The sequence below is a fragment of the Cottoperca gobio genome, chromosome 1 (genome assembly GCF_900634415.1).
Source record: "Cottoperca gobio chromosome 1, fCotGob3.1, whole genome shotgun sequence".
Classification (NCBI taxonomy): domain Eukaryota; kingdom Metazoa; phylum Chordata; class Actinopteri; order Perciformes; family Bovichtidae; genus Cottoperca; species Cottoperca gobio.
The window spans coordinates 23387410-23413054 of NC_041355.1; the positions used below are offsets into that span (position 1 = coordinate 23387410).

The 25645-nt window shown below is 41.6% G+C and overlaps 1 protein-coding gene across 1 annotated transcript in view; it reads right to left on the reverse strand.

Annotated features, from left to right (window-relative positions):
* LOC115010788 (sodium/potassium/calcium exchanger 3-like) overlaps window positions 1-25200 on the reverse strand; it is a 55242-nt gene extending 30042 nt beyond the window's left edge. The window contains exons 1-2 of the mRNA XM_029435580.1: window positions 24715-25200; window positions 18743-18871 (exon numbers count right to left, since the gene is read on the reverse strand). Of these exons, the coding sequence (XP_029291440.1) occupies window positions 18743-18871; window positions 24715-24910 (325 nt within the window). The 5' untranslated portion in view covers window positions 24911-25200. The remainder of the gene's footprint in view (window positions 1-18742; window positions 18872-24714) is intronic.
* Between the last annotated feature and the right edge of the window lie 445 nt (window positions 25201-25645).

The following is a 25645-nucleotide window of genomic DNA, read 5'->3' on the forward strand; positions in this document are numbered from 1 at the left end:
CAATATCAGCAGTGCCTGTAGTGTGCTCCACTATAACTGTCTGAACACAAACTCCATAGCAACAGAGTGAGTGTCTCCTTGAGGCGGAGTGTGTTTAAAGTAGCATGAGGGAGAGGTGGGCAAAAAGAAAAGACTTGGAGGCTTAACAAGAAGGCCGTCGCTCCACTGCTGCAGTGCCATGTAACACTTGCCATTAGCGATGCCGTTAGATGTACGACATGCAGAGCGCAGGCCGAGATGCAGTGCATTATGCATGATGTTGGGATCGGTGTGTTGGTGTGTTGGACGTAGTGGACAGTTGAGAGAAGGAGGAAGGAGCTGAGAGGGAAACTTTCAGAGCGAAACATTGAGAAAGAATAAGTGGTGTTGGCCCGGTGATTAGCAGTTGTTAGTAAGGTGCCTGGGATGAATCCTTAACATCTGCTAACATCTGCAGGCTGAAGTACAGGCACACATACAAAAACCACACTAACAGTCAAGATGGAGCAAGACACACACACGCACACACACACACACACACACACACAATAAGGCCAGTGAGTTTTTCATTGTGTCCCTTTCTACAATCATCCTGCTCTCCCTGTTCTTCTTCACTATGCACAATCAGTGGCAGTCAATGTATAAATCAGCAATCAGGCTTCAGCTTGCGGGAGAACACATTCTGCCTCAGTCGGCTTCATTCTCCTGTTTGAGCCTACTGCCCGCCTGCTCGCCCACCTGCCTGCACCATCCTATGCCTGTCGTATTTACCAGGCAATTTGGAAGGATCCACTGTGAGCCACAGAGGGGCTCTGAATCCAGTTGTAGCATGACTTCTGTTTGGCTTATTTTCCTTGTACTGGAGCTCTGCGGCACCTTTGCTTTTCCTTTATGCTCTCTTGAACATGTTCAGATGCACAAGTATCACAGAATCTGCCAGTATCGTAAAATATTTGTCAAATCTCTTTTGCTTCCTATATTCATCCTCCTCAGGCTCTTATTATATTCATTCTGGTTTCTTCTGCATAATGTTTATCAGCAGTGTGGTGTGCTAGACTGCATGGACCATCTTTGATGTCACAACTACATTTGAACATAAACAAACTGCAAGTCTTGAGACCTATATAGAGAATCTGCTGCCGTATATCAATCATTAAAAACACATAAGTCCCTGCCGGAGCTGTACTTCCACAGTGTTTAGCTAATGTTACATGTATCATGTGGAGAGTCCATCCCCTTATACTGCTGCCAAGATTAAAGCAAACAAAAGTACAGACAGATACTGTGTTCCACGATGGTGTCCCAAAACGTTCTAAGTTGCTCACTGGACGCATACACTGAAGGTTTTGGATTCTGCTTCTTTGGGCTCGTAGAGGATGTGCATTATAGACCTTCTCTAGCCGAGCTGGCGGACTTCTGTCTGGCTTCTTACACATCTGAATAAAATAATAGAACGATATGGCTCTTCGAGACAACAAAGGTTTTATTGGACCCAATGGATCTTGACACAAAGTCACTTTAGGGATGTTTTGATACCAGAAATGTAGTAGTAATACAAATACTAGTGAAATTCCTCGATTCTCGATAACCAATTCGATAAAAAACAAAACAATAAATCCCATGAGCTTTAACATACATACCTTTATCACCGTTTGCATTCTGCTTTTTGTTGGGAAGTTAAACAGGTCATAATCTCCTCTCTAATATATTTTTATATTGATGTAAAAACCTATTTTTCAAACAACTGTAATTATTCAAGTTTCATGCATTTTACAAGATTTCATTTGAACACATCATAATATCATTATAATTTACCTTCGCCCAACACTCATTTATACTGAATAGAGCTTGAACGCATCGTGATTTCATAGAACTCAATGCAACCTCCGTTAACGTAAGCTGTCAGCTCTGTTATTTAGCCGAGCAGGACTGTGCTGCCCACTGGCTGATAAAAGCTAACGCTTACCAGCTCTCCTCTTGCTGATTCAAACACGGATTTGTTGTTCACATTGTAGCAGTGTCAGGGTACGCGTCTATATTGAGTTTACTTTAACTGATCAGTTCTAATTGGCTCAGTAGGCCTTTATCATCTAATGGTAAGCTGGATCACCGCAGAGAGGTTTAAAATGGCTTGGTGGCTACTTCTAGAAGCTGTTGTAATTATGATGGAAGCAAAGGAGGAAGTCAGGTGACGTAGTACAAAGAGGAACACAGTGAACGTGGGGAGGGGATCGGGGTCAAACAAACACAGGACTTTCATCCATGGGGGAGCGCTGTTTTTGTCCAGTAGTGAAACCAAAAGTCAATATTAACTTATTTTTCAACAAACACACATATTGGAACCCTTACTTTCCCTAAACCTAACCAAGTAGTTGGTTTTCACTTCACAACCCTATCTTCTCTTTTCACGATGTACGGGTAGGTGCAGTAGAGTTGGTGCATTTTGACTGTTTTGATTTTGACATTTTGATTTGAGTAGTGATAACAACTAATACTGGCCATGGGGCAGATGTGGCTGAGGAGGTAGAGCAATGTCACCCTCTGCAACACACTGTATGTATGCTGCTCATCCACATACTCACCCTCTTTCTACTGACGGGGAAGGCAGGAGGCAGAGCCCACCTTCACTGCAGAGGGACGATGAATGGTTCAAGGTTGTCTTTTATTTATAAAACCAAAGTAACTTAAGTATGTCGGAGTTGTTGATGAATCTTCTGTCAGTTGGCTTATCGTTTCAGCACTAGTGAGGTTACAGATCACCATGTCATCACTTAAAGTAACACACCATACATGTGGGCGAGTGTGTGGGTTTATTTATAGAGTAAAATAGATGAGAGAAGTGGGAGGGCTGTGCACATGCATATGGTGGTGTTACGTTTGCTCTTGGCCTGGAACTCTCCCTCACACATCTACTGTACAAATCCCAGTGGATGACCACTCTTGTCATCTTTATGCTCCCTCCATCTTTTACATCTATTTATAACCATCACAGAGATGGGGTTGAAAAGGTGGAGTAATGCTTTGGGGAGTTTCTGCAATCTCTGTTGTTTAAATATAAAATGTAAAGGCAGGAAGCCTGCTGTCTCAGGTGCGTTCTCCTTCACCACTTTCTACCCAGTGCTTCTGAGGAGCAAGAAGGTTTAAACCACTGGCTGCTGCTTATTTTAGTTAAAAAACATTCACAGTTCTGCATTCAAATGTGAAAGAACGACTTGACCTTGAGTTGTTTACTCACATTATTTCAAATGTTCCAACTTTGTGCATGCGTCAGCGTTGTGCGTCTGCCAGAAACACATTTTGACGATACACCTTTTGGATCCTGGTTGTTTTTAAGATATATTTTAACCGGATTAAGGATTTTAGTCATCAGACGTCTGGATCTGACGTTATCATGAGAACAAGCTGAGCAAGCGTTAGCGGCAGCACCGCTCCCAGCCCGTCCAGGACATCCTTTGTCCACAAAACAGCATCAGAGAAACACTGATTTTTAAACATATTTAAGTGTTTAAACCAGTTTTAATCAGCGGGTTCATTTGTTTTTGAGAGAAAGATACTTCTGCAGAGAAGCAGAAGAATTCCACTGCATTGAAGGCAATGGTGGTGAAGACAACTCCCATGATCCCACGCTACTTCACAACTTCATCATCTCTGTCTTCTGCTTGTGAGACCCCTCCTGCATTTATATGAAGCTGTCAAAACAAGTGAACAGCAAAGGTGCCATCAGTGTGTTATCGCTGTCTTAACAGGCCACACAAATAATCAGCTACATGGATGTTAATGGTTCATTAAGGGGCAACATGCATTGATAAGTGAATTATTCAGAGTATCTTAAGTGGGTTGTCCTGCCAGCAGAAAGTGCTGATGCCAGCTGGCACTGTTAACGTTTCATTACTGTTAAACACAAAGGTCCGTTTAAACTGACAGACACCTCATTGTGAACCCAGTCAAAGAACATCAGCAGGAAGATCTGTAGGTTAAACTTTACACAGTAACGATGCTCCCCAAAAGAGCCAGGGAGTCTTACGTAACACAGGGCAAGTCTCCGCAAACTCTGAAGGGGGGGGTGGGGAGGGGGCATTTAGTGTGTGTGTGTGTGTGTGTGTGTGTGTGTGTGTGTGTGTGTAACAGAGCAAGAGCGGAAGCCACAGTGAGGGAATGCAAGTGTGTGTGTGTGTGTATGGGTGCAGAATTCTGCCCTGCTCCCTTCTCACTGATGATATAATACTTTCAAGCCGTTGTCATGGAAACGAACAGGCACCACTGGCTGGATTTGGCATTGGGGGGTAAGATGGGGAGGGGAGGGGGTTGTCTGACTGCATTTGGAGATTTGGATGGCAGGCGTTCATTTGGATTGCACTGAGTCTGAGTGTGTGTGTGTGTCCCTTGCCGTTCTGCTATTCTGATGACTAAGCATATTATATTAGAGTTTGGTACAGACCAAACCCGACCTCTGGAGTAAAGGCTCAAGAGAGGATTTCACTCTGTGTGTGTGTGTGTGTGTGTGTGTGTGTGTGTGTGTGTGTGTGATAAACAGACAGAGTGAGAGACAGAGCAGTACAAACACACTATAATCTAACATTGGATGAAACACTGTTGTGTGTGTGTGTGTGTGTGTGTGTGTGTGTGTGTGTGTGTGTGTGTGTGTGTGTGTGTGTGTGTGTGTGTGTGTGTGTGTGTGTGTGTGTGTGTGTGTGTGTGTGTGTGTGTGTAGGTGAGTCCTCTATGAAGCAGGTTTGGCTCTGTCAGCGTAATATGAATCAGACTTACTGGTTCAAAGACCCCACTGGCTGAAAAACATCACCATCACCTTAAAGGACAATTTCAGTGTTTTTCACCTATTTTCACAGTTCTGACATTATTTCATTGATTATGATAACACTGTCCTCCCCAAGTTACTTGCTAAGATCTGCGAACACAGCAACATTGATAGAATGAAGTCTGATGAGGAAAAACATTATAAAGAAGAACCAGATGGTCGAAACCACTTTATTTGGAGGTAAAATGTTGGTAATAATCCCTCATGGCATGTGCGCACAAAACTACAACGTTCTCAAGATTGTACTGTAAACTATGATGGATGTCGAGTACACTTCTGAAGTTGTGCTTACATCAGCTGATTGATTCATGCAACAAAGTTCCCGGCTCATGTATCATCTGTGTGGCCACCACCACAACTTTCTTGAATATGTTGGTATATAATTTAGTGTTCATGACTAAAGAGGAAGTTGTTACACAGATTTGCTAAACTCTCTTTATTGTTAGCTATTCATTATCAATTTCAGGAGTCACATTGTACTAGTTAAACATCATATCATATACATTGTTTAGGCTTAAAAACGTAATGGTTTTGAACCAGAACTTTCAGTATTTGGATTTTAAAGTGTCAGATTTAGAAAGCTACAGTGGTGTTTTCAGTGTCAATATTTGAGTAAGTGCTGGATCAGACTCTGTATCCACAAATAACCAATACTAAAGGACTCGGATCAGTACGGGGCAGAACACTGTTGATAGGACATCCCTACTTCATGTTGCTGTTTATTAGTTCTTCCAGCCAAATCTAACTGTACTCAAGTTGCTAGAAATGGTCAATCGAGATCAAGGTTCCTCTAATAGACAATACATAAAAATAAAAAAAAGAGAGAGATTACACACATCCATCATATTATTGACCATAACACTTTGTTAAGATTGTATTAGCAGCTTCTGAACATATATGACAGTACTTACAATACATCCAATTAAAACATTAAATCAAGGCAAAAATAGATATATCGCACACAAACTGACTGGACTGACAACAGATCGAGAGTCTGCGTTGTGACGAAAAGAGCGGATTAGTGGGCAGGATGCAGGAGAGGATGCACCGTCAGCTGCATCATACACCAGGAAGCGCTGTGTTGTAAAGCTCTGGAGATGGAACATGTAATAAGCACCGTAACACAGACAGGAAACTTTATAAGAGTCGATTTAAGTCTTTTTTGAACATGACGGTGCGATGGCTGAGTCGAGGGTAAGTGGTGAATAGATTTTTTGAGATGCGTGAGGAAATATGCCAGTTTTTGGAAAGCTAAGGGAAACATACCACAGATCTCTGGGACGATGTGAGCTGGACTGTTTGTGCAACATAACGAAGCATCTCACTGTTAAACCTGCAGCTTCAGGGCCGTGTGATCACGGACATGTATGATGCCAGGCTGCCTGTGGGAGACTCTGATGCAGAAGGAAACTTTTCCAAACACTGACAAACCATCTCCACCGTTGTGTTCCCGACCGCATTCTGCTGATCAACTGGGCGCATTTGCCGACTTTGCAGCTCAGATATTTTAATTGAACAGCTCAGCAATCCGTTTGCAGTTGACTTAAATATGTTCCATATCTTTTTGCACTTTATGTATATCCTGTTCAATAAATGTGGACCGTGTTTGGCCCTCGACGTAATCCCAGTTTTTAATGTTGGCCCTCTCTGTGATTGAGTTTGACACCCCTGGCTGCTTGCTTTGCTCGGTTTCGCGAAGGGAGGGGCTTCACTGACGACACTCACGTGTGCGAACACTCCTACAGTCAGAGACAGGGTGGAGGAAAGGAGAGGGGAGAACCAAAAACAAAAATCCACTGCTAAAAGTTTTTACTTTAAAATGACACCATATAATTATTTATTACTTGATTACTAAAAATGTCAGCGAGCCATATCGTGTTATCGAAAGAGCCATAGGTTCCCGTCCCCTGGGCTATATCAATACATTTGATTTGATCTGCTCTGCAAAGAAAAACAGTTAAATATATTCAACAATTCTCAGATCTTTCCTGTCACCTTTGAGCTACAGCTACATCTCAAATATTAATGTAAATGTAAGCAAGTAACTGGAGTAACATGTAATTGTATGTGGAAGTGTGTGTGTATGTATGAACAGAAATAATTAATAATACTAAACCAACCCCATTCTGCTAAGATCCCCTGGAATGCATCAAAAAGCCAAACAGATCCCACCCTCCACTTATTTGTTATTTCTTCTCTCCCTCTCGCTTGTCTTTTAACCTTCTCCTTTTCTTCTCCTTTATTTTTTCAAATGGTTTTGATTTCAAATTTAACATCGGTGTGTCCTTTTATGTTTTGCAAATCAAAAACATTTGTTGTTGCCTTTGTGTTTGGTAGTATGTCCAAATTGTCTCCATGTGTACACACATATTGGTGAATCCCTTGACGTGTCTCTGACTGACCTCAGTAATGAGTTCAGTGCTTTTTATTAACAGATTGATGGCCAAAACTACAAAAACAAGACAGAGGTTATAATAAAGCAGATGTATCTTTATTGTCCTGTTGGGTTATTCACTTTAATCACACGGTCATACAAATGTTATGGATCCCTCATTACGCTGATAGAAGGGGACAGTTTTACACAGTAAACTGCCACAGAGGAACTCCATTAGCAGATCTGTGGGTGTTGCGGAGGTGATAAATATGCCATTAATGAACTCCCTGCTAACTCGCTCCACACAGGGGAGTGAGGCACAATGGATCTGCAGTTCATCTCCCTCTGCTCTCTCGTCAAACTACCATCAACTGGACGCTCTCCAGCCTATTATGAATGCAATGATTCTGCATCTCACACACTTCTGGCTAATTATGCTCAGTGAGAGAGGTTTCTTTCTGTGTGTGTGCAGTGTACTTTCCCTCTGTGTAAAAAAACATGTAAAATATCTCCTGAATAATGCCATAGCCACTTCCCTAATATAATTCAGCTGTAATTACATGGTGATGAAATGTTGTTTGGTAGAGAGGTGAAGGTGGGTAGAAAACAGAGATGTTTGCTTTGAGAGATGAACTGGAAACGGAGAGATATGGACTTAAAAGAAAAGGGAAGGAGTGGTCTTCCGGGGAGTGGTCAGGAATAGGGATGGGAATCGAGAATTCCAGTTGAGAATCAGTTCCAAATTTTCCGATCAATCGGAATAGTACGCCTCCGAGGATATCAATTTATTTTAACGATTTTTCTGACAGCTGCGCGTCAAGAAAACTCGTGCATCATGACGTCAGACTCTGGAAAGGAGCCGTGTTTGTTAAATAACCTAGATGTAGGCCCGCCATCAAAAAGAATCGGACCTATAAGCAGGATCGATAATGACCTTGGTATCAATAAAATGTTATCAATTCCCATCCCTAATCTGAAAGATTAACACCAAACACCATCAGATGAACTTGATCTTTTTCCATCGGTTATTTAACTAACTGTTTTTTGAAGGAGCAGTATCTGTCTGGACACATTTAATCACCATCTATACACAAATCTCTAGATAATGGGAGGAAAGAAAAACGCCACAGCTGGCATGTGCACATATTTTGTATCTAGTCAAAGGGAATAAATTCACTGAAGCGCAGCGCAATCGCCCTGAAAAAGAAACAGACTTTACAATATTGGCTTTAAATAAAGCTGTGAAATGAACAGCCGTGCAGATGTAGTGCAAACACACTCGTATATGAACTTCCAGCACACTTTGTAGATATAAAATTCATACAACTCAGAAGACCGAGGTACGGTGAACCTGTCTGCGTGATCAGTGCGCTGGAGTGTGTTTGGGATGAACTTATAATCACTGACACACTGTCCTGCTCTTTTACCGTTTGCATCTTTTATTGTCACAAAAAAGTAAAGAAAAATAGGTGAAAAAGCGTTTTGGGCATATCTCACTGGATGTAAATGAAAAACATTATAGTAGCTAAACATATGGCTGGAAGCAAAGCATTCTGGGAGTTAGACTCAATTGGGGTTGAGAGGTAGAGCAAAGTTGTTAAGTTTAATACTGACAGACTCTCCCTCAGAGATGATGAAGAGGTTTCATTCACTCTGATGTCACAGAGAGTCAGTCCTCTGAAGCTGTGGATAATTTAATGGCGCTGGGACACAAAGCAAACAGTAAGGACGATAACAAAAACAACCAGGGGGATGATGGCGCTCAGCATAACAAAAGAAAAGGTGATTAAAGTTGCATTTCTCACCCTCGGGGATCTGTATAAGCTCATCCCTGTGTACATCTCGTGCATATTCTGAGCGCACATGGAGGGCTGGGGGCCTGTTCTGCACATGCTCAGTGGGCGATGATGATGCGGGCTGACACATCGCATGTCGTGAAAGTAGTTACCGTGCCGAGTAATGTGACATTTAAGGACTCCCGCTTTTTTCCCTTCCTTGCACAGTTTTCAGCACGCATACACTCTGCCCGAACAAACATCTACATACACAGCTGTGCTCGCAGACACATATATATCATGAGTCCACCTTCAGCTGACGAGACTGAGAAAATGGTTTCTGCATGGTTTGAGTATGACACATCACTCACTAGTGTTCATGACTCCATGTTTATTCTGCTGCATTTATCCTTTTTTTTTTCTTCCTCTTTGTCATCCAAGCTTTCTTGGTGAGAACTGTGACAAAATGTGATGAGGTTTACTGCCAACACTGTTTTACTGCTACGACAGAGATCACGTAAGAAATCACGTAATCTCACTTGAACTGCGCATGAACACTCACATAAGAACAGAATCTGTATTTATGAATGCACAGCTGCAGTTAGCGGTTACACAAGATGGATTGTAAGTGAACAGTGGACTGAGAAAAACCCAGAAAGGAACAATGAAGTAGGCAAGCCAAATTTCATTGTTGGATAATTCTGTTTTCTTTTTTTTCCCGTAACTCCTACAACAAAAGTTGTCAGGCGCAGTCAGAGGATCAGACAGGTTTGAAACAAGTCAATAGTTTAGTTAAATTATCTAAAACTCTTTTTCAAATCGAAACTAGGAACACCCAAAATGTCAGTAATAACTCCTCTAAGCACAACAACATTTTAACCAGGAAGTCCCTGAAAATGGGACAGTTTGGGCAATGAGTTTAGTGTTCATCTTTGTCTTCACTTCTAATTTGGCTAATTTAGCTTTCAGCGCAAACGGACAATTATTCAACTTTGAAAAAAAAGAAGAAGAAACCCTAATCTCAGTGCTATCATGAAGGCAGAGTATATAAGTAATACGTATTAATAAGTAGGCAGGTTTTGCTACTTAATGTTCTAGCTTAATGGAAAGAATGTTTTTTATCACTCTCCCCGTTCGCTTTCTTTGCCTCCTGTGTCGACGAGGCTCTTTTGCCAGGTAGACTTTCCACAGTTAACATCACTCTGTACCACTAAGTGAAATGCTCTCTGGTAGGAAGTGATGCAGTGTATATGTCTCGGGCTTTTATTGTGAAAGGGATAACGCGACAAGGTGGCAGACAGAATAGCATTGTAGAGCGAGGCTTATAGGGAACCAGTCTAACCACCAATGGTGTCACTATTCTACAGCTGATACATTGTGCAACTAACATTAACTTCATAATGATAAGTTAAAGCAAACATGTTGTAAGACGGATTACTTCCCTGTAGCTCCTGTACACAGATATGGTAATGCTGGATGACTCCCAGGTCTGATAGGAAAAGATATGCTGCTCATTTAACCATCACTGAATAATTAAGATAAAAAGACAGTTTGAATATAAGATGACTGGGGCACAGCAATGCTGCCAAATCTAAAGGAGTTATTTTTTCAGCGAATCTCTTTCTAAAACACACTAATGTGTCATTTGAAAAGTCTCTTCTGGCTCAGTAAGATACCTCCACTTGATGAAAATGGATACTGACATTTATTCAATAACATGTGATCCCATCAGAAAGTCTTTGCAACATGTAAGCGAAGGTTTCTATTCTGATCCCATGTCACATCCACCAGCACATCAGCAGGGCCAATCAGTGTGACCAACCTCACAAGGCTTAAGTTTGGGCATAACCCTGGCCTTTCAATATAACGGCGATGACTCACTTTGAAACAGTGTACATTACCATGGTAACACCGGCTGCACTGCTTACTCTGAAGCAGGTTAAGTTCGGTGTATTGAATCCATGTAGAAAGCTCTACTGCTCGTGATTCATCTCTGAGGGAAGAACTGCTGCATTCAGAGCAGATGAATAAGGAAAGTGATTTCAAAATATACAGAAGAAACTCCAGCGCTACACGAACTGAGAGTATGAAGGACAGCGATGTATTATAGAAGAGATACCTGTTTGCAGAATTCCACGTGTACTTGTCCTCTCGGTGTATAAAATATTACGTTTAATAAATAGCAGGTACCTTACAGAACATTATTTAAGTATCAATAATGAATGATTGTGAGTCTTGCACGGACATCTTTTCATATGAGTGAATAAAGATTGTACGCACAGTCTCATTACCTCATTCACATCTGCAGTGTGAGTACTGCATCAAATGTAGTAATGGCCGGCACTGATAAGAGTATTAACTTTTACATATTTACACTGTTTGCAGTTTTCCTTCAATGCTTTACAGCCGTCCTGCAGCAATGCCACAGTGATGTGTATTAATCTTCTTCTTCTTTGAGCGATCACAAATCTTAGTCATCACATTCCCCCTACATCTCCACACTTTACTGTCGACACAGTGTGCTGAAACTCAACAGAGTCCTACAACCAAATTATACTCTGTAGATTAGATGGATTGTTTTGTGTATATTATTGTTGTACTGCTGTATCTTTATTACTTTTTACCGCTGCAACAACCTTATTTCCCAACGGAGACTGACTTTATATTATGGCATATGAATAGGTTCCCTGTGGTGTTAAATTAACATTCCATGTTTCTCACTAAAACACATTTAGTTTATCCTTGAAGATATTATGAATGTCTTGAATGCTTTTCTTTCCATATAAAAACACACGCAAAGCCAGTTTATGGAAGAATTGCAAACTTATATTGTTTGTATGTGCATCTTTGTCCTTGCCTTTGCTAGCACATTGCTACATCTTGGCATATTACTACCAACCACAATAATGCCAATACAAAGAAAAATACAGTTCTTACATATTTGGTCAAAATTGAGTTAAGACCAGAATCTGACTTTTTGAAATCCTACCTAAATATTATATGACAGAAAAGTGTTGTGTTTGGGGGGAAAGAGAAAGAACATTTGAAGTGTTGCTGAAGCACTTGTTAACGTAGTATTGTCGTTAAATAGCACTGGGAAGCGTCTAACAGCAAGAAAGAAGGGGACCGGGCGTGGTGACACATGAGCACATGACATGGTTAATGCTTTCCTGAGTCATCGAAGCATTGCAAAAAGTAGAGTCCAGCTCAAGTTTGATTTGTAGCGCGTCACGCCTGAAAGTGTCAGGTGTCAGCTTGTAGCTTCATGTCACCGGCTTCCATTGAAAATGACTTGTAGCCTGTTGCCTTGTTGCTCGTAGTGTGGACATAGCATTAGTCGTGTTTCCTGGCATTGAAAAATCAATTTTGATGATCCAACACCGACTGATTAACTTTATAATACCACATTTTGTTTGGCTAATTGCAATAAACTAATAGTTAATACTTTTTGGTATCACCGTGAGATGTGACTATAATATGCATGTATGTGTATACAAGTGCTCATCTATACACAGGAGGCAGGGAGCAGAGAAAAAAGAAACCAGAGCGGAGGAAAATAACAGAACTGGAGTTCCAGGTGAATTGTGAGTTCAGCCAGAGGCTGAGCTGCACAAGATCACACACACACACACACACACACACACACACACACACACACACACACACACACACACACACACACACACACACACACACACACACACACACACACACACACACACACACACACACACACACACACACACACACACACACACACACACACACCTTTGGGCAAATGAACCCCAGTGGTCAAATGATCAGGAATGATGCGAAGGAAAACGTCGCATTGTTTTCTGTCTGAAACACTTTATAATTCAGAGATATAGTTTTGAGGAAGCTCATACTCTTCCTCGATGTCTGCACCACCCAGAGTATCTTGGAGATCTTACTGCAAAGTCAAGAGACAGCTGAGCTCTTGAGCTGGAATGTGACGCACTATGTGTAGAGAGCACCACTCAACACCATCTACGTGACTTCAGTTTAAATACGATGGAAGATACTGTATATAAGGGCGGTGCAACCGCATCACTTCTACAGCTGAACCTGCTTCACCTGCTTAGTGTGAAAATGTGTCGTATAACAGCACAATTACCCAAATAATTCCAGACTTTAAAGCCACGGAAAACCTGCCACTGATATGATGTTGTATGTGATCAACAATACTTTACCTCCATGCAACTAATGAAAAGACAGCAACAAAATAATGGTTTGATTACTGAAACTTCCTTGTTGATAGTCGACCCTAGGGATTTGAGGAGGGGCCGATCTGGGCATATTTTTAAAGGATCGCTATCAGCACTCGGATTGGCAGCAAGAAGAAACTCCACTTGCAATGCAGGGGACACACTACACAAGAATCAAGCATTTTGTTCCCGATTCCCCCCCCACCCAACAACGTCCAGCACGGTGTTTGATGGTTGTAAAGATTATCTTGCCAGATTTTCCTGTCGCCTGAGGTATGCTAAGAGCATTTCTTGTATCTCCCAATCTGATAGGAAGTCCATCCTGGCTGCAAATATTTACCATGTTCAATATTTAAGATGCAGTATCCTGTTGTTGAGTTTTTGTAGCTCAAACAACTGCAATAGAGAGATAGCAGTCCTCTCTCGCTGACCATTTCAGGAGTCGCTTTCTCCAGCTGCACATCCAGCAGTTATGTTTACATGTAACTTCTCTCTTCAGATGCTTACGCGCCTCTGGTTTACCATTTGAGAGCTGTAAACTTCTTTGTGTGAAGAGCTTATTCTCAGATAAGGCAATCTGATGAAATATATGTATATCTATAAAGCACATCTCACAGTTATGTGCTACTGTGCAGCACGTACAGCATGTGTTGGCTGGTTTAGTCGTGCAAAGGGAGAGGAATTAATTGCCTTCACAGAATACATCATAAATAGTCTTTCTTCACAATATCAAACTCATGGCTCCTGCTTTGCACTTTCAGATGTGCAATCAAGGCGGCACCATTAAATGAAACATGAAGAAGACATGAAGACAATGTGCTCTCAATTAGAGGGAAAAGTTCTCATTACAGTAACCCCTTAATCTCAATAAGGAAATGTGTTTCTTTTACAGCTGGCCAATGAGTAAAGAGGAGCATGTTAACGTTGCGGAAAAACAATGCAGAACATTCACTTAAAAATGAACGGAAAATGCAAAAAGTGATGGAGAATGAGCCGGTCAAATACGGTTCAAAAAAAGATGATGACCATGTAATCAAGCCTCCATGAGCCTGGCCAGGAACCTATGTTGCATCGCTCTCCCTCATATCCTGTCAGCTCTCTATTAGTTTAATAAAAAGGTAGAAAATGCCAAAAATGCCTGCAACCCAGTTCAACCCTTAACTCAGCAAGCTGTTCAGAACAATACTTTGTGTGGGAACCTTTATGTCCTCCCAAACTCTTTGGAAAGCGGCAGTAAAGGAGGATGATTGTGGCACTCAGGAATCAGCACTGCTCAAAGTCGCAGCAGCAGGATGAATCTTTAAAAGTGTGCCAGGCCAAACAACCCGGGCTCTATTATTCAGCAGGGGAACTAGGAAGCATCTCCTCCTTATGTGGGAAGACATGGCAGAGAGACAGAAGAAACATGACAATAAATGATTAAGGGAATAAAGGAAAACAACAGTAAAATATAATGTTGGATAAATGTTGTATGTACTAAAGAGTAAGAGGCAGAGAATCCGCGGGAACTGTTGTAGAGAGGACTCCCGCACTCGCTGAGCTAATTGCTTTGAAGGATTGGGCTTATTCCCCTGAGCACGGAGCCCCTGCTCCTGCAATAGCACAACAAGATGACTTTGCCAATCTGCACGTTAGGCAGTTATAAAAGAACTTTGCCACCATCTGCAACTGTTGTTGTCATTGTGTTGGGAAGACAGCAGCAGCCCACTCACAGCTAATATTGTCGCACGGCAGAATAGATTTCTCAGAGGAAATCATTCTGGGAGCACCGTAGGTCAATGTTGCATTGTATTAGTGGAGGTATCTTGTCGAGGTATTAGGGAGTGATCAACTCTTTCTGATTTGATTTATTCATCAGCTGTATTATTATGGCGATGCTGACTTACTTGCCTCTGGCACATGGGGAGAGGAGGCTGCCCACGTGAAGTGAGGCAAGCCTGAACAAACATGCACACACGATTACTCACACAGGTTGTACACACAGTTGTACACACACACACACACACACACACACACACACACACACACACACACACACACACACACTCCTACTCGCTGCAGAAACCAGGGCCGGCACCCTCGCATTAATCAATACTGTTCTTAACGAGGCTCCCCTCCTAACGGTTCAACTTGCAGTCACACGCAGGCGCACACCCAGCACATTTCTCACAGGGAAGCCCTGATTAAGTCATAGCAGCCTCCTTTCCTAAAATGGAGTGTTGCGTCGGAGCTGAGCAGAGCTGTGCTGAGAGGATGTTTAATAACGGAGGAGGACAGCCTCCGGGGAAAGACCCCTAGAGAGAGCAGTCACATGTTCGGGGTACCCACACCTAATCACACAGCCGATGCTACTGTACACAGAGCTGCTCGGGGGGGTTACATTAACCAACTGTGTTTGTAAATGTGTTTGAGAGAAGGACTGAAAGAAAAAGATGCAGTGTGTGTATTTAATGGAGGAAGGAAGAGTGTGTGGGTGTAAGTGTAAGGCAGTGTGTTAGAAAGTGCTGTAGATGATAACTAATCTCCCCATTGCTCAGGCATGTCATGGATTTTTCTTATTTCCCACCATTAACACAATGTGTTCTCGCACGCTCCATTTGGGTAACATTGTAATGAACGACTCCTGTTTTTCATAATAAAAAGGAAGGTCAAGAGCAAGACATCTCCCCCATCTACACGTACACACACACACACACACACACACACACACACACACACACACAGTATGTGAACGCACCACCACTTTTCCAGCCAGGAAACTCTCTCACATGTTCAGTTACTTGTAAACCTCAAGAGGACAGTGGCAGAGAAAAGTTACTGCGATGCAACCATTCTCAACCACGACACGACTACCAGCCGCTGCCTGTGCTTCCACTCTTCCCCTTGACTAAGAAATGATAGTGATAGGGTGGGGGGACTAAACAAGAGTCTGAAAACCATAGAAGCTGCGGGGCCATCACAATTAAAATCAGGGAAGAAGACATAATGACGGGTATGATGGCTTGTTTCATGTGTGGCTGGGAGGGGAAAATTAGCTAATGAGGGCCTTTCTCCCCCTCTATGCTCTCTGACTGTTTCTCTCAATCATCTTTCAAGCACTTGATCAGCAGGCCTCTAATTTCAGGCAACAATCAGCGAGTGCCTCCGCCGTGCTGCATCGTCCCAGAACACAGAACTCTGGTTAGAATACTTCCTCATCAGCCAGGCTTGTGCTCTACTGTGAGAATACACACACGAAATCTGGTTGTGCACACATCTGGGACCATGTTGAAAATATGTGTTTTCACTTTAACATGTCATCCTTTGTATATTCTTATTTCATCGTCTGAAAATGCATCAATAAAAATGTATAAATTAATCAATTATACATGATCACACACACACACACACACACACACACACACACACACACACACACAGGATATTAGCCACGTTGCAGTTTATGTCTGTCCATTTGTGTGAAATGTTCATAATTCACATATGAATGAATGAGTTATGGCCAAAAACGCATTTTGTGAGATCAGAGTGACCTTGATTTTTCACCCCCAAAATGTTTATCAGTTCATCCTTGAGATTTTGACAAATTTGAGGAACGTTCCTGAGATATCGTTCACGAGAACAGGACGGACGGACAACCTGAAAACATAGGTGGAGACATAATATTGGATGGATTGCCATACAATTTTGTACAGACATTCAAAATGACTTTGGTGATCCTCTGAATCATGTTGGACGGAATAATAATAATCATTCCATAATTAACAATTCCAAGAAGCCCGAAGGGGCCAGAATCGTGAGCATAGAGCTGATCAGGCTGGTTGCAGCTTACTAGTTTGCTACTTTCCCTTCTTAACATCATGTTAAATCCACCACGTCACCATGAACTTGGACATTGAATGATTCTGCAAAATCCTCGATTACATTCCATGACAAACTTTTAAGATGTTTAACGCCAACATTACAAATTGTTCTTATGTAAGCACGGCTACCACAGTATGGTTTAAAGACACTCCACCATTTAGCATTGCACTCCTATAACATTGTCAGCCTGGACAGTAAAAAAGAAGTCTTGTGTACTCCATGCATTCTTCTTCCATGTCAAAACCGGGTACCTACATTACCCACAATGCAACTCCACCACCAACAGTTCGGTCGGAGCTTTAAGTGCGTCGTGCTATTAGCAGCTAATGTAGCCTCAAGCCGTGTCTCACGCAGAGTGAGAAGTGGGCTACAGCTAAGATCACTTCTCTCCAACTCCCCTCCGCCGGATAGTTTTCATTTTCAAACTTGCAGTCTTCAAACCAACCGACGTCAAAGGACATCACATGAAGCCATTCTCCCTCTGGAGACACAAATAACTATTACTACAACTGTAAACAGGATTTGATGTGTAATGTCAGCTCCTCTTTAAGGTTAATGAAACATCATGTTTAGATGAGCAGACTAACGCCTCACAAGGGGACATTCTATGGGTCTCATACCAGAGTGGGCCAGACTTCCAGAGAATAGAGGCTTTTTAGCAAAAACCTTGCCGTCCTCAAGAGTGTGGCAGGGGCTGAATCCACCAGGGTATGTGCTTTAAATTTAGAGGAGAGGAGGAAAGGGCAGCTATTGTATAATAAGCAGGATAAGAGAATAAGTTGAACTCTGACCTCGGCTCCCTTTATAGATGACAGTGGCAACCTTGGGAAGGTGAGAAAGGAGATTGATGATGGCCATTTTGCTTAACGAGCTCACGAGAGAAGCAGCCCCTCCCTACTCAAGTTACAGAAGATAAATGTTAGGGTGATGTGCAGTGAAGCCACCTCTCTCCACCCTACCTTGTATACATTAATTATAACCGGAGACAACATCAAATGTCCTTCCATCTCCTACTTTAATCTAAAAATAGCAACCGATATGGGTAATGGTGAGAGTCCATGCATACATCAGGACTGAATGGGCTGGATTACAGGACGTGCTTTTATAGGACATTAAAGCTTTTTATTTAATTAATTGCATAGTCACCTACACCAGGCCTATGTCAATCCTTTTAGCTGGACTGATTTTCAACTTTACAAAACAAGAAGACGCACAAAATGCCGCCAGCATCCTCACACACTATCCTTGAGTGCCTCAAACTGAAGTCACTGGTTGATGATAAGATAAAAGGTAGCCATGGAAACAGGGATTTTATTTCTGAGATGTGGCAGCCATGGAGAAAAATGTGAGGGAAACATAGAGGAAGGGAATAGGACAGATAGAAACAGAGTTGGTGCGAGACGGAGAGGGAAAGCTAGGAGGAGGAAGTGAGAATGAAATCTGCAGGATCCTAAAAAAAAGGTGACGGAGACCGAGTGTGAAAACCGCTGAGGCGGCCGGAATGCCTGCTGTACCCTGTGCTCATGGGAAATCATCCGACCTCACATCAGTAAAGACAAAATAGTGGGACAAGAAAGGGTGGAAAGACAGAACATGTGGGTGATCAGTCCTTTTTTCAATCTTCCGCTCTTTGTTCTGGATCGAGGGAGAGAAGGGGGGGGGGGGGGTAACACTTGGGTGTCCTCTTTCTTTCATCCTGTCTCCGACTTACCTGGAGCAGTGCAGTTCTTAGATCCTTCACTCTCCATTTCCTCCAGGCTGCTGTTGTCCATTTCCTGCAGTAGCCTCCTCCCTCCCCATCTCTCCTGGCCGTCGCTGCTTTGGCTGGAGACATGGAAACCTGGAGGACGTTTGTCACAGTGAAAAGTGAACTTTCAAAAATAGATTCAAGGAAGTTTCATCTACAACTTCTAGACGGGCGTTTTCATACACAAAAATGGAAAAGATACTTAAACATTTAGTACCAATACAAAAAACTATGGCAATGATTGTAAATAATGAGCATGTATCAAAACAATTTCAGAAACGGTAGTAAAGTTGCAATAATAACACTCTTACAAGTTCATTTAACATCACACAATTTTAAAGCGGCCAGGGAAAAGGGGGCAACATAAAACGCTGATTTTGCAAATGGAGTTTGAGGTAAATACATTAATAGCAGCAGCATTATGCTAGCGTCATTTCATGACTTATTCTGATTGGTTGCTGTGTAAACCGGGGTCACAGCAGCAGGATTTACTTCTGACACGATTCTAACACAGCCTGAATCTGCGCAGGCGTTCAGTGTTCAGTTCCTAAATTTCCCTCGGGATGAATAAAGTATCTATCTATCTAGTGCAAACTTTCTGTGTACGAGGTCACACAAACTTCTCAAGGAAAGATACAGATCAGTACATACAGTATATATTTATTATGATTATTTTTATTATCGACACATCTGCGGACTCGATTACATTATATTGTAGTTTTTAAATGCCCATCAAAGTTCCTCAGACCCCACTGTGATGTTTCAAAATGTCAAATCTTCAAAACCCAAAGGTATTATAAGTGATATAATCCTCACATAGGACAGAATGACCACGGAGAATATATTTGGCATCTTTGCTTGAAAAACAATTAATTGATTACCAAATGAATTTCCTGTCCATCTAACTAATCACTAGTCATCGTGTTTCAGCACATTTAGCATATTACCTTGTTAAGTTAATTTTATGAATTGGCCTTTTCTTTCTATAAGTTAGATGTAAGTGTTGCTTGGATGTTGCAGGTAGAAAAGTGCGTGTCAAACAATTTGTTGTCATTTTAATGCGCAGGGTCGTCTTCTGTCAAATTAAAGTTTGATTCTTTATGTAACCGTAGTAAACAGCTGGAGGAGTGCACCACAGATGTGTCAGTTTGATATCTCCCCCCACCCCCCTAATTCATACATTGAAGGGGAATTTCATGATTTTCCAAAACAATATCCTCTTGGGGGGGTGGAGCAACAGTGCAGCGCACAAAGTGGGGCTCCCACTGTGGCTACATCTGCACATTCTTCAAGAAAGCAGCAACACCAATGAATTCATTTCATACTTCAGAGAGCCCAGCAGGAGCACTCTGCCCTTTCCACCCTGCCAACCACAAGTCTGGCCGAAGAGAGGGATTCAAATAGAATTAAAAAGCCCGGTTATTCAATGGTCCTCGAGGCATGGCTGAACTTCTCACCTGGCCTCACCTTCACTACCCCACACACAGCTACAAGCAGCACGTCTCATACAAAACATGTTTCAGCTGCACAGCTGCTATTAAACACCTCCGGCTAGCTGGTTGCCTGTTTGAGAGGGTGAAGATATGTGGGACTTTCACTGCTGTCGGCACTAATGACCGTGATGTACAGTAGTATTACAACAGCCTATCTTTAGCATGTTGAAAGTATTTAAAGGGATAGAATTCTTATGGAGTGTTTGTAGCAACTTTTGTATTATTTTGTTTTGAATATGAGTGACGCTGAATGGTGTTAATAATTGCAGATGGCACAACCATAGGGCCCAGATGTCCACAATATTTCATTAATATACTCATACACTTTGGGTTTTATTTTAAACTTGGAGCTGTTATTCGGTATCCTCCAGCTCCTGGAAGCCCTGGAGCATGTACAGTATATGTTGCTCTTGCAAGCACTGACACATACCTGATTAATGGCATTTAGCCGCTAGGAATGGAGTTGTAAATGTCACCCATTAATTTCTACCTGAACTGTGCCTTTTTAAAGCAGTCTGGGGGCAAAAAACATGGCTGATAAAACTAAGCCTGTGCCCACATTTTAAGTGTCAGCTCCAATTAATCCGTGAACAACACAGGGAAGAAGACACACAGCATCTAAGAAAGAGAAAGAAAAACACAACATGCTGTGTTGTTATATGATCTTTGCTATATCAACACACATTTACAACATGTCATAACCATGTCACTGAAGAATTCCTTCTGCATTAGTTTTATTCAAGATGGTTTCAGACTTGTTCAATCACAGCTCCATCACAGGATAGCAAAAGTCTTTCTGTCAGGTAATCTACATTTACTTTCATGTTGTTTAAACTGGAATGTAAGTATTCTTGTTTCAATTTTTTGTCTTTTGATCGCAGCATGTATAATTATATAAATCAAATATTTTGTTACTTGGAAGAATCCAGCCTCCTGAATCCATGTATACCAATACACAATAAGTAAGAGCCCTAAAACACATTTAAACACTGTGACTAATGAGTGCTGCAAGAGAAGTTATTATTATTAAGTTGTAATTATTAGTCAGAATGTAAATGATACATACTGATCATCTCCAGTGTGTTTCTTTCTAATTGTTTCCTTTTGCTGTTGTGAAGTGAGTTTGTTTTAATCTCCACTGTAGTATTTGTCTTGTTTTCTCTGCTCCTTCTCTGTTTAAACCTATTTATCTATATGCAGAACATAATAATATAAGAGGGTTTCTTTTCAGCCACTTGAAGTTGTGTACCTGTGATGTTATTAAAAATGCATTTCTCAGCTCCATTGAGAATGAATGTGCTTTTGGTGGGAGTTCAAGCTCAGTGTGCGAGTCAGGCCTCACTGCTAATGTGCAGCTCAAAGCATGTAAACAAAGTCATCACATTCCCAACATAACAACACAACTCAGCCTTCTTTAAGAAATGGATTACCACTGACATTGATCCTCACGACTGGCAGCACCGCTCCACATTGTCTAAAACCAGGTAGAAGAAAGTTAGCTGAGCCGTGCTTCAAAAGGAATGTTTTCACTTTTCCTTTCAAATTATATTCAGTATTCTTCAGGACTTTCAGAGTCAAGGTCACATTCCTCTAATGTTTATGACTCACAAAGCACCTGTTTTAGTCTTCACACCGAGAAACAAGTATAAATTATAGAAACAAACAAAAGTCATTAGTAACCGAGTAGTGCAACACATTGTTCAATCACTTTATACCGATGTTTTAATCCATTCAACGAGCCCAGGGCTATTTCTCTTCTACTGTCTGAACAGTGTTTCTGTCACAGGCTGGAGTAACGGCCCCTTCCACTTTGTTGGAACTTGTCGACTGAAGCTATGAGTCAGACAAAGCTAATACATAAACTCTCCAGGCACATGCACGTCCCTGGCACTGCACAGCCTGGACTTGAAACACTGCAATGTGGTGAGCAACATAAACTGATTAAGTGTTTTTTTTCTAGACAACATAAAGAGAGGAGGGATTATTTCTGAACAAATTATCTAAAAGGTAAGCAACACTCACTGTGGCTCTTTATCCAGGATGGAAATGTTTGATAAACTCACTAAGATGTACTAGCTATAGCTGTTATGCATGTTTAGATACGATTGAACTATGGTTGTATGGTTTCAGGTGGTTGCTAAAAATAATAACATGAATCATAGAAGGCACACTAGTTGTAAATTACAGTAATGACTGTAATGATAGCATCAGTCATCAAAAGGTTTTGCTTGTGAACATATAGCTCGCATATTCTTCGCTGTCCCTGAAGCAAAGTCATTAGATGGTCTGTAAAGTGTTCATAACACATTTTCAACTTGGAAAATGACTACTTTTAAATATTAGATGAAATAGGATCAACTTTATTCATTACCCATCTTATGTATAAAATATGAAGCATGAAACACAAAAGAAAGGCACTATAACAAACATAGTGAGGACTTATGGAAGTTGCGGTTTATAATTAAATGCAAAAACTCCAGACTCCCTGTCAGAACAAGCTAACATTTCCATTAAGACGCGTTACCTCAGGCAAATTGTTGCTTTTGATGGAAATGCTGTCAAGGCAACTTTCCATAATCTATTAAAAAGCCTATAATTTAGCTTTATGACATTTCTGTGTGTCTGGGTCATAACATGTAACTAAACCCATAAACTGTAAATAATTAGATGATATTTCAACAGCAGTAACCTCAAAAATTAACATTAACAGGATTTACATTTCAATGACACAAATACTTAATATCCAGACGCAAACAAATGATCAGCTTACAAACGGCCATCTCCGTATGTTCAGTTTCGCTGAAAAGGTGCAACAGGCCAACCCTCGTTCACATTCAAGAGGAGAACCACGTTCAACCGTTAGCTGTCCCAAATTCTGTCACTTACAGTCAGTGTAAGAGTAACACAGCATTGTATGTTAATAGATACTGGGAATATGATTTGGAAGCAAAAACATAGCATTTATAGGGCTACGTGATCTTGCTCATGTTTTACTAAAATACGACGCAGCGAGGTTTGCGTGCCAGTGCTGTACTGTTCCCTCCCTCCTTCGATCTTTCGCTATCTTGCACACGGAGAGAAGAAGAGGAGTGTAGGAATGATTAATGCACCACTGCGAGGAGGTGTTGAGTGCTCCGCTTGCAGCTCCACAACACCAAGCTCAATTTACGCAGAACTTCATTAAGCGAATCATAAATAATCAAATTTAATTTATATTCCGGCAAGCTGATTAAGAGTTAACAAGAACACAGTGGGGACAAGGGAAATACATTAAACACCCCAGTGGCGGCCCTTGTGCAACTCTAATTTTGAGCACATTCGGAGAGCAGCACTGTTGCATTTCCATGTAACCAGGATACGCAGTGGGGAGGAAAGAAGGGAAAAAATGAGTCCCACTGATGATGCACAAATCATGACTGTATGAATATTCATGAAGGCCTTCTGTCCATAGAAAGTGATAAATACATCTCACTTTAGCTGACGCTGACTCAGTCATCAAGTGGAGGGTTGGGGGGCACAGACAAAGATAGATAAAAAGAGAAAGAGAGGAACATGAAGACGTCTACTCAAGAGGTTGCTGGTAGGAAGTACTGCACTTATTCCTTCTCAGGGTTTCATCTGATTGCACTTGGATGCTTTGGCAATACTAATCATGCGAGAGCAGCAGTGACATGAAGTTGGAGAGAGAATCTTAGTGTGCAACCATTTGCAGTAACCTGGAGAGGTGTAGGCATACAATACCCTGGGGCTCATTGCCCTGATTTCACCACTCTGCAGCTGAGACACCTACACATACAGGAGCCTCTGCACCCCTCAATAATAGTTCCCCATAGTTAAAGCTCAGTTTACCTGCAGGACAGTACACACACTTCGATGCTCGGATGCCCATTGATTTTTCAGGTCAAACTGGGTTCACGGATCTGACAAGTTTTTTTTATCAGAATATGACAATGCAGTGTTTCTTTAATAAAGTCATGGACATCTTATTCTGTAAAATAACATGGAACACACACTTTTCTAGGTTATGCAAAGGCTTGGGAACATACTTAAAGGAAGGTTTAGAAAAATATTACAGAACCTTCCCCATAGGCACAGAAACACCACTTTACCATACAGTTCATGTAGACACTGGGTGTGTGTGCCACACTGTAAGTTCCTGTGGGGGAATTGGGAGTAACATTTTAGGTGAACATGAAGATGCTTTTAAGCAGCCTACGATGGTTTTCACGGTGTCGCTACCTACACTAATGTTAGTGTTTCTTCACGAGCACAGAAGGCTAACCTGTGTGTTTAGTTACAAAGGAGACACAATACAGACATTTAACTGGAGAAATGTTACAAAGCTAAACATGTAAAGCAATGGGGAAAAAACAAGCAAACTACCGGGAGGATTCAGCATCCCAGTACTCCCAACAGGAGCTGAACAAACAGATAAATCCTCACCTGAATTTTCCGCGAAGTAGGAAAACCCCTTGACGACCAGAATCAAACCGCCGAACAAGCAGATTTGGATTAAAACCAACTCCTTTCGTTTTTTCCGTCTCGCTTTGACCTTCCTCTGGATCGGCATCACTTGCTTCGGCCGATTCCGGAGTCGGATACCGGGCAGAGACATCCCCTCTACCGCTTCCACATCCATGCGGATCCCCGAAGTAAACAAAACCGAGCAACCTCCTTTAATTCCCACGGAACTGATTTATCTCCCGGGAAAGGATGAACAAAGTACAGGGGAGGGGTCTCGGTGGAGCAGGGGGGGGATGTTTTTTTAAAAAGTTGTAAATTGGTACCGCTGGGATGCTGCGACGGCTGTTTGGCGAAAACGGTGAGCGTGTGGCTGGAAGAGCCGGGGTTTGCTTCTTAAGTCATGTTGAAATGAGGCTTGGGAAGTAGTAAGGCAGGGGACCGCTGCACGAGCCCTCCATGGAGGCGTCCGTGTGCTGAGTGTTGAGGGAGAGAGACACGAGGAGAGAGAGGGAGAGGGACAGGGTGCGCGTGGGCATGCACGCACACACATTGTCTAAAGCGAAACCTAGGTCAGAAATCTCTAATTTTCATATACTCGAAATTATTAATTTTTTCAAGTAATTTCAATTAACTTTTTGTTTTTGGCAATTATAACAATTTTATTTAAAAATAGTAGGCTACCACTTATTTTGAATGGGATGATAGTAGTCCATGTCCTATTGGTAACCTTTTGTTTTATCTCGTTAGGGAAATTTCATATTCATAAAGCCACATTTTGGAATTCAACCCTATCGTTAAGGTTTCTTTTCATTGAAATTAAATGTTATTTTGAGTCTTAAATTAATAAGAAATAAGAAATGAATGTCTGTCTGAAGAAATATGTCACCAGAAATATTATTAATATGAATTA